The sequence below is a fragment of the Triplophysa rosa genome, linkage group LG11, assembly GCF_024868665.1.
Source record: "Triplophysa rosa linkage group LG11, Trosa_1v2, whole genome shotgun sequence".
In the NCBI taxonomy this organism is placed as follows: Eukaryota; Metazoa; Chordata; class Actinopteri; order Cypriniformes; family Nemacheilidae; genus Triplophysa; species Triplophysa rosa.
In genome coordinates, this window is record NC_079900.1 from 12,713,978 (window position 1) to 12,723,297 (window position 9,320).

The following is a 9,320-nucleotide window of genomic DNA, read 5'->3' on the forward strand; positions in this document are numbered from 1 at the left end:
TAAAATGAATGCATCTTAATCTTTTGTCCAAATGCATTGATGCACCCAATGACATCACGTAGAGATCGAGCCGCCTACATGCACGAGCGAACCAAAGTAGTCTGTTGCGCAGTTGATTTTCCTAACCACAGGACAGGTGAACACACTAGTCATACAGTCATCTGCATCAACACCCAAACAGGATTTTAAGCGCTATGGCGTCAAACGGTAAGACATTCAATGGAAAATTATTTTTGTAGCCGGTATTTGCTGTGCCATACAGCAGTGATGAAATACGTATCTGGTAATTTGTCCAAAACGTATAACGTTATATGTTTGTCACACCTAGCAAAAATATAGAGAGGCAATAAATCGCCCTGTTATGATAGCGATGAACACATTTGATGCGATTGCGATTTATTTGTGAAAGTCTGAATAGAAGAACATGTCGGCTTCCGCCATTTTGTTTGCGGCCTTTTTCAAACGGAGCTGGTTTGTGCTACTGACCAACATTCATTCTCCTAACGTTACTTGTATGAGACGAGATACGTCGATTGCAATAAAAAATAAAAATCTTGAACAATTTCAAAAGAGTATTGCCTTCATCTATTATTGTTAGCAACGCAACACATAACGTTACTAGAACGTTTATCATAAGGGTTCATAATGAACGTGGTTTCTCTTTCCCCTTTAGATTACGCTCAGTCTTCGAGCCACGGGTAAGATATTCACCATTTCCATCCCAACGTTTTACCGTACGATTAGAACAGTTACAATAAAGGGCTCGGATAAATTAACGAGTACGTTGTGTTGTGGTCAGTTACAGTGGTTATGAAGGACAGTCCAGTCAGGGTTACAGTCAACCCTCTGGCCAGAACAACAGTCAACAGGGCTATGGAGGATACAACCAAAACTCAGAGAGCAGCTCTGCTCCTTACAGTCAGAGTGGATATGGCTCCAACTATGGACAGTCCCAGTCAGGTATCATTGATTTCTGTTTGATATTGTGGGTGTTTGCTATTTACTGTGGCAGTTCCATGTTTATCAATATTTTAAATGCTGTAGATAATGATACCAAGCTCACTAAATTTCTGAATTATTGCCTTTGTAGGAGGATATGGGTCTCAACCCCCTTCCCAGAGCTATAGTCAGACCAGTCAGTCCTATAGTTCTGGAAGCTACAGTAATAGCAGCCAGCCTCCACCGTCTCAAAGCGGAGGCTACAACCAGCCGCCCTCTTTCTCTGGCTATAACCAGCATCACTCTTCCCCTTCCTCTGGCTCTGGGTGAGTTTTGGGGTCATATCTAGATTTTACTGTGTTGTTCAATTAATTTGAACCGCTCAACTTGAACTTGATTTAGAGTGTTTTACACCCATTTTGTGTTTCAGTAACTACGGCAACAACTCCCAGTCATCTGGCTATGGACAGCAGCAGCAACAGAGTGGGGGTGGTAATGGAAGTCAAAGTGGGGGTTATGGTAGCAGTGGGGGGCAATCTGGAGCATATGGGGGCAGTGGAGGGCAGAGTGGTGGATACGGGGCGAGTGTAGGACAACAACAGTCCTCTCAACATGGAGGTGGGCCGTACAACCCACCTTCCAACTACAGCTCTCCTTCGCCTCAGAACTACGGGCAACAAAGTCAATATGGACAGGGAGGTGAGCGAGACGTCATAATGAACGTAGATTCGTAACTGCTCATGGGTTAATTTCCACAGATAAATGAAGATTTTTCTGAATTTTCAGGGTACAATCAGGATTCTCCACCCTTGAGCAGTGGAGGAGGAAGCTATGGCGGTCAGGATGGTGGATATAGCCAGGATGGCAGAGGTGGTCGTGGGGGAGGAGGAGGTGGCTTTGGAGGTCGAGGGGCGGGTGGGTTTGACAGAGGTGGGCGTGGAAGTCCCCGTGGCAGAGGAGGAATGGGGTAAGGAAGCATTTCGTTTTATGCATTTCTGTTCTTCAGAAACCTCATCTTCTTCACCACATGCAGTCCACCTGTATACATCAGTGTCTTTTAATAAATCAAAAGCTTCAGAGGTACATAGTATATTGGACAAGTTGTGGAGCTGGTCATGTTAAAAGGTTGAAATGTTGGTTCAGTTACAAAAGAGCCAAAGGTGTTCCACTGTATGCAAACCTAAACTGGCTGGGCTGAAAGTAAATGGTGGCCTTGATCTTACAGTATCTTGATTTGGTGCGTAAGGTTACGGTTCACATAAAACAACAACGTTGACAATAGGTGCAACTAAAGACAAAGAATTTGTCTAATTAAAGCCCTGAATGGTTTGGTGTATATTGATGGTCCTCAGGTATTTACATAAATGATGAAGTTGGTGCAAGTGTTCTGAATATAACTTAAATTGCGAAACCTTTCCTTGTCTTTACCCTACACACTATGCAACCAGCCAGAGGTTCACATAACACTGAGCACAAACAAATCAGAAATCGTAATGAATGACCAGGTCTTTATTTGAAATGACAATCTGTTCTTCACTGACTTACCTGGATTACACAATGAATGATTAATGGGTTTGGACCTGTAAATCCTGTGGCAATAAGTTGATCATTTTACCTCTTTGTCTTTGGGAGTACATCACATCTTGTATTTGACTTCACGTTCTTACATTGCATGAAAACATGTAGAGTGTTTATAAACACCCTAAATGGGGGTCCGCAGATTAATACTGTTTTATAGATTTTGGTAATATGTTTTGCATGCATAGGCATAGTATGTGTAGTAAATGGTTTCAAATTTTATATTCATCTCAAATATAATTTTACAAACATTAGTAAACCAAAAAATGCTTTGAATATGATTGATATTGCCACATTTAAAGCTAATTTGGAAAATAGCAAGCAATTATTAGTATTTTATAGTTTGCTCATATAATATGAAGGTCAGTATCATCTCTTGTCACATGAGCATCAGATGATCTTAAAACTCAGTTGACACCGTAAGGTGCTGTCATGAAAACACTTTATTATTGAAACCTTCTCCATCCTTTCCTTCAGGATTATTGTGTTGCAATGCTTTAATGAATCTTTAAATCTCCTCCTAGGCTGTTTTCTACAAGGTTCAGCGATTAGGCTTTTCCTTTCGAAGAAGAAAAACGAGCTAGAAAACTGTTTCAGGAAGGGGACTAAGAAAGTGAGGATAAGTCTATATTCAAAAGCACTATGAAGCTTCCGAAGTATTCCAAAAGCTGTTCGCATTAGTTATTACTGTATCAATTTAAAAGCAAATACTTCAGTCCAATGTTACAAAATATGTCTGCCCTTTGCCAAATAATGGGAAAGAGTCTTGGGTTAAATAAATGCCTTCAATCTGATAAAAGAAAAAATATTGTTTGGTAAAAATGATGATTCAATCAACTGAATCACTGAAAATTGTCAGGTAAAGAAAGATGGTAAGGGTTGTTCTCTAAAGGTAAACAGGCCAAAGAATTGTATGATTATGGGTTATGATCCAAGATGAATTTAGTGACAGGGGATGGCAGGGAAAAGTGGGTCTTGTAGAAAGAATGGTGGAGATGGTGGGGTCTCTCCGGCCTCAAGAGTGAAATGGGGCACCACCCTCATCAACCTTCAATTCGTCTCGCTTCTCTCTCCTTCTCCATCAGAATGGGCGATCGTGGAGGATTCAATAAGTTTGGTGGTAAGTGACAAACTCTTTAAACAAGGAACTTCAGGGGTTTAAAGAGTGCCAGGTCTAAGAGGGAGGAATGGGGGTCTGGTCTTGTCACAGACGGTTGGTAGTTTACTGATATTGAGTGCGTTCACATGCACAGTCTTTCTCCGATTATGCTTAATAAGTTGATAACATGTAAGGTCAGGTAAATGCTTAAAACGGTTTTCTTTTATCGGGGAAAGCTTATAAACGTCGTAAGCAAACCCCGCTTTTTTGCCCATTACTCTGATTTGGCGTTGCACCTTTACCAGTTTTCTCTCAGTTTATCTTGACAGCGCAATAGTAAAAGTCCCAAATTGAAAATAACTCTTAAAAGTCCGCTCTCGAATCATGCAGTTGATGGAAACGGCAAAAATGAAAAACGATTGTTGCATATTCAGGTACTGCGGACATGAGAAGAGATATAAAAATACAGCTTCTGACCGATTTCCCGCAGCATTTTTAATTACTAGACGGACTATCGATGGTGACGTCACTGCACGTGACAAACCTGACAAGTCTCAAATTCTCAAAAACGCGGTTCTCTGCGTAGCCGGTTAATTGATATGCATGTAAACACGTGAAAAACAGTTTTCTTTTATAAGCTGATTTTTTAATAGATATCCATTTATTTTGTGCATGTAAACGCACTCATTGTTGCATAGACTAAAATAAAGAAAGGTAAATACACAGTTTGTGGTAAACATCAAACCTGGTTGTAACGGTTATGCTTGTAAAACAGTTACGATTAACATTGGTTTAGGTAAAATTACAATTTTCATGTTCAATGTTCATTTTTTGTAAATACAAATATTGTTTTATCTTCAAACTGCTGTAAAGGACCACTGTAAGATTTAAGTGGTTTAACGTTCCATATAATTACCCTTACCAAGTGTTTACCTCTTGGCACACGTGAAACATTCTAAGAAGTCTTCAGTCATTTTCCTATTTCTGTGTTTTTTTAGGGGGTTTATTTCAGATGGCCTTCAAATACTTTCATTGGTTCATTAGGTCTAAAATTGGAAATCAAGTGGTACCTAATACAAATGGTACCTAATGGTTGGTGATACATGGTGGCATCTAATAATTCAAAAGCTGTTACAAGAATGCGATTCCAAATATTGATGGTTACGTTATTGGTTTGGAGACCAAATCTGTGAACAGGTGTCATACAAAGTCATTATAGTTGGCACCGATTAGGTCTTCGTCGCCAATGCTTGCATCTACTGTGGAACTGTTTAGTTTTGTACTGGTTGAACAGTGTGAAAGTGATCTGCATAAACCTTCGTTGACTTAGGGGTTCTAACGGTGCTGGTAATGTCACTAAAGTTTGTGGGAATTTTTTTTGTGATGAATATTCAAAATGTTCACCGGACTCTAAACTTTGTTTTGGGGACAGTTTTTGGCATAAAGTTGATGGTTATGTTGGACTGAAACTAAGAATCTATATTTTTTTATTTTAATTTTTTTGTTTATCTATCAACCTAAGTTATGACCAGTGTGCTTTTTAAAATGATTCAGAAGCCGAAAACAAACGGATTCTCGAAAATCCGTGTCAGTTGGGCCATCAACAAGAAAAAGGTTTTAGGGTTGTAATTGTGTAATGAAGATGCTGAGGTGAAATATATCAACACAACACACAGAAAATGTACGTACAAAGAGCGAATTAAAAATAAAAGGTGAATCCCTGAAGATAAAAAGTTTAACAGTATATTCACAATTTTTGATATGGTTTGAAATGTGTTCACAATTGTTAGAACATGTCAACAACAGCCTGAACTTTCTTGTGGGTGCCACACAAACGCATACTGCATCTACAGGCTATAACAAGGTATTGAAGTTTACACGTCATATTGTCAATAATACGAAGTCGGACCCACTGAAAGTTGTGATGCGTAGAAGTTTTTCAGTTTTTCTGAAATCTGGTGGATTAGAATCAAGGAGCATGCTACACTTCATGGTTGAGGATGTCTTGTCTATGCCAAATACAGTGTCACGCTCAATGCTTCTGCGGTTGAATGATGAAAGTACACCAGTTATTTTCATGACTTTCTGTGAGGCTACTGAAAAGTAATTCTGATGTTTGAGACAAAGATGTGTTAGTAACTGATTTAATGCTTTGGAAATGTACTTGATGTTGTATAAAAGCTACACGAATGGGACAGTTCTGGGGATAAAGTCTGAATGTGTTGTGGGATAGAGAATGACTTCAGGTAGATTATGAATGTGTCTCAATATATTGTATGTGACGTTTCCTAATGTGCACCGATAACAATTGTGTTCAGTGCTAACACTTATAGAGCCTACGATAAACAAAATGGGTGTATAATTGTGGCTGGGTGAAAGAAGGTAACACTTTCTTATAAATGCATGTTGATTAAATACCTACAACTAATGAGATGGTGAAAAAAGTACCAACAGCTGCTATCTAGCAGCGAGACTGGAAATGTGTGATTTTATTACTGTGGTTAGGTTGCTTTTGTGTGCTTGACCTTCGTAAAATGAAGGATCTGTGGTATAAATAGGTGAAGATAATTCAAGCTGCGATTAGAGGGAATCTTCCACTTGAGTCCTTGGGACTATTTAAACATTGGTTATTTCTGCATTTCCAAAACATTGTCCAACAACTTCATTTTTGGAAACAAAGTACAGTGGTGTAATTAGAAAACTTGAATGTGTTGGTTGGTGCTTATAGAATTGCTTTCATGGAGTCAGAAATGTAACTACAGTTCTTGTTCCTTACATCTGAAGCATGCCTATTTTTTTGTAACGAATTGTATGCGTGTATTTATTTACTGTATGTGTGTATTTATTTACTGTATGTAGATAGGGAAGTCAGAACAATTGATGTAAATGTGGTTTTGTGAATTGTGTATTTGCATTCATACTTACTTAATATTAATAAGTGTTCATTTGCTTAAAAGGGCCCAGGGATCATGGAGCTGGTGGGCACAATAGTAAGTAAAATGATCTACATTTTAACTACAGCAACTAATATTATGTTATGTTTACATCTATTACGCAAACAGTGAAAACTTAATCTTTTTTGTTTGTTTGTTTTACAGTGCTGGACCAGGATAATTCTGACAATAACACCATTTTTGTACAAGGTCTTGGAGACAACTATACTGTAGACTCTATTGCAGACTTTTTCAAGCAGATTGGCATCATCAAGGTCCATAATAAAAATAGCCTGAAAACTAATGTGCAGCAGAAATTTTCACATAGTTCCCCTTGCCTCACTATTCATTTTCTCACACAGGTCAATAAGAAGACAGGATTACCCATGATAAATCTGTATACAGAAAGAGAGACAGGCAAGCTCAAGGGCGAGGCCACAGTTTCCTTTGATGATCCCCCTTCTGCCAAAGCTGCCATCGATTGGTTTGATGGTGGGTTAAATAGACCATCTGACAGCATCTTTCCTTTAATCCAGCCTGCATCTATATCCCATTTTTTGTTTGAGTTATGTTGTATACCTTGTCTCCACAGGTAAAGACTTTAATGGAAGTCCAATCAAAGTGTCCTTCGCCACTCGCAGAGCTGAATTTGGACAAGGTGGTGGAGGCATGAGAGGTGGTCGTGGTCGAGGAGGTAAAATCTAAAGTATGGGTTACTCCTATTTTAGTGCTTGTCTTTTTGTTTTTTCTGACGTTGTTTTCATCTCCTCTCATACAGGGCCAATGGGACGTGGGGGGTTTGGCGGAGGACAAGGTGGTGGGGGTGGTTTCCCAGGCAATAATGGAGGTGGCGGTGGCAATGGAGGTGGCCAGCAGAGAGCAGGGGACTGGAAATGTTCAAACCCGTAAGTGTTGGTTCGTACATGCTTTGAAAGATTTTGGAGGAGTGCGCATACACATGTTGATTTTTTATTTATTTTTTAGAACATGTGGTAATTTGAACTTCTCATGGCGAAATGAGTGTAATCAGTGCAAAGATCCCAAACCAGAAGGCAGTGGAGGAGGAATGCCACCGATGGAAGGTAAAGAGAACATTTCCAAAAGAACAAGATGTTGTAGTGACATCTAACTTCATTAACTAGAAGAGTGGACTCTTATGAAAGTGAAGTGAAAGTGACCTATTAGTCAGATATGGTGACCCATACCCGAAATGTGACCTCTGCATTTAACCCATCCAGAGAGTAGTGAACACACGCACAGCAAGTGGTGAACACACGTACACCCGGAGCAGTGGTAAAAGCATGTAAAAGCATGTTATGTGTACAGGTGGTTATGGTGGGGACCGGGGAGGCAGAGGTGGCTTTGATCGAGGTGGATTCCGTGGTCGTGATCGAGGAGGCTTTAGGGGAGGGAGAGGAGGTGACCGTGGAGGATACGGGCCTGGCAAAATGGACTCGAGGTGAATTTTGTCATTATGATGCATGTTATATATTTAACTGGTAGAAATGTTGTTTATATATTGCCTGTATATACTGTGCAGTGATTACAGGCGTATAACACTATTTTATATGTGAGAACACTATTAAAATGTGTCCATTTTGTGTTTAACAGGGGTGAACACAGACATGACCGGCGAGAGAGGCCTTACTGATGAGAAACTCTTTTGTTCAAATCAGACTTTAATTTGATGTGGGACCAATGTACACTCCACCCTAAAGCTTGTAAACCTTGTTTCTCATGTTCTGTGTTGTGAAGTGTTTTTGTTTCAGTTCTGTTCATGTTTTAATTTTTCCGTTTATAAAAAAAATAATATTTTCACTTTAGAAATTATGATGATTACTCTCTCTGTATTTTCTGGGATTTTGGTCACAGTATTACTCTTATTTATGCAGTTATTAAACATGCTTTCTTTGACATTTTGACAATAAGAATGGATTCAAAAAATAAACTGTGATGTTTGGCATTACTTACCTCAGCACTTTTCATCGTCTACATTTTATTGTACTAGAATCAGTGGATTTTAGAGGCAATCTTTGATACATAAAATCAAGTATCTGTCTAACAAAAAATGCATTTGTTTAATTCCTAATAATTCCTTTTCATGTAAACATTTTACATTTTTGCATTATGTTTACTTGTTAAGACATACTTTATGTGTACCAATGGCCATTTGACAATGAGAAGGTAAATGGTGAGATGACTTAATAAACTGCTATTAAAAATCAGACAATCCCTAAACCTACAACTTGTTACCCTGTGGAAGATGAAGACAAGACATCAGTCTTTTAAGGAAGCTTCAACTCTTGACACCCCAGTTGCATCCAAGAAACCTTTAACTAATTGATGAGGTAAGCAAAATAGTCTCATAAAATACTGTATATGTTCTCTGACACAGTTTATCCTCATTAGCACAAGCATATATGACAGTTGACTAAATATTAAGACAATTCATGTTATAATGGCACATACTGACACCGCAGATTTTTGTTTAGTGACTAGTTTTAACCTGACACGTTTATGCAGCACCACCTGCTGTTCAACGAAGTATAATGGATAAACATGAAATAAAATAACGTTTCTCATTAAAACAACAATAAATAAGTGTAAGACTAATTAAGAGCATGCGTGCTTTCTAACCCTAAATCCCCCGAAGTATAAACGTTATGAATAAGCTAATGTCTGCTTATATAGATTAAACATGCAAATGAACATGTTCCTGATATACATTTAAATAATTGTTGCGCCAGTCCAACTTCTTTTACATACATTTT

General features: G+C 38.6%; 1 protein-coding gene across 2 annotated transcripts; it reads left to right on the forward strand.

The window, feature by feature from the left end:
* Positions 1-65: 65 nt before the first annotated feature.
* Positions 66-8,716, forward strand: fus (FUS RNA binding protein). Of its 2 annotated transcripts, none has more exons than XM_057345052.1 (15): positions 66-207; positions 674-698; positions 800-960; positions 1,091-1,265; positions 1,370-1,638; positions 1,726-1,906; positions 3,603-3,637; positions 6,574-6,606; positions 6,715-6,824; positions 6,912-7,041; positions 7,142-7,243; positions 7,328-7,454; positions 7,534-7,631; positions 7,876-8,008; positions 8,161-8,716. In XM_057345052.1, exons 1-15 carry the CDS (start codon positions 195-197, stop codon positions 8,198-8,200), a joined length of 1,632 nt encoding a protein of 543 aa, XP_057201035.1. In that variant the 5' UTR covers positions 66-194; the 3' UTR covers positions 8,201-8,716. The 2 variants fall into 2 exon arrangements, with proteins under 2 accessions (XP_057201035.1, XP_057201036.1); XM_057345053.1 differs by having other exon boundaries at positions 806-960.
* Positions 8,717-9,320: the final 604 nt, after the last annotated feature.

What these genes read in the sequence shown, in the direction of transcription:
- fus (XM_057345052.1), top strand. An exon ending in AGGTGGTCGTGGTCGAGGAG is followed by an intron (nt 7,244 to 7,327) that starts GTAAAATCTAAA and finishes CCTCTCATACAG; the next exon opens with GGCCAATGGGACGTGGGGGG. An exon ending in AGGAATGCCACCGATGGAAG is followed by an intron (nt 7,632 to 7,875) that starts GTAAAGAGAACA and finishes TTATGTGTACAG; the next exon opens with GTGGTTATGGTGGGGACCGG.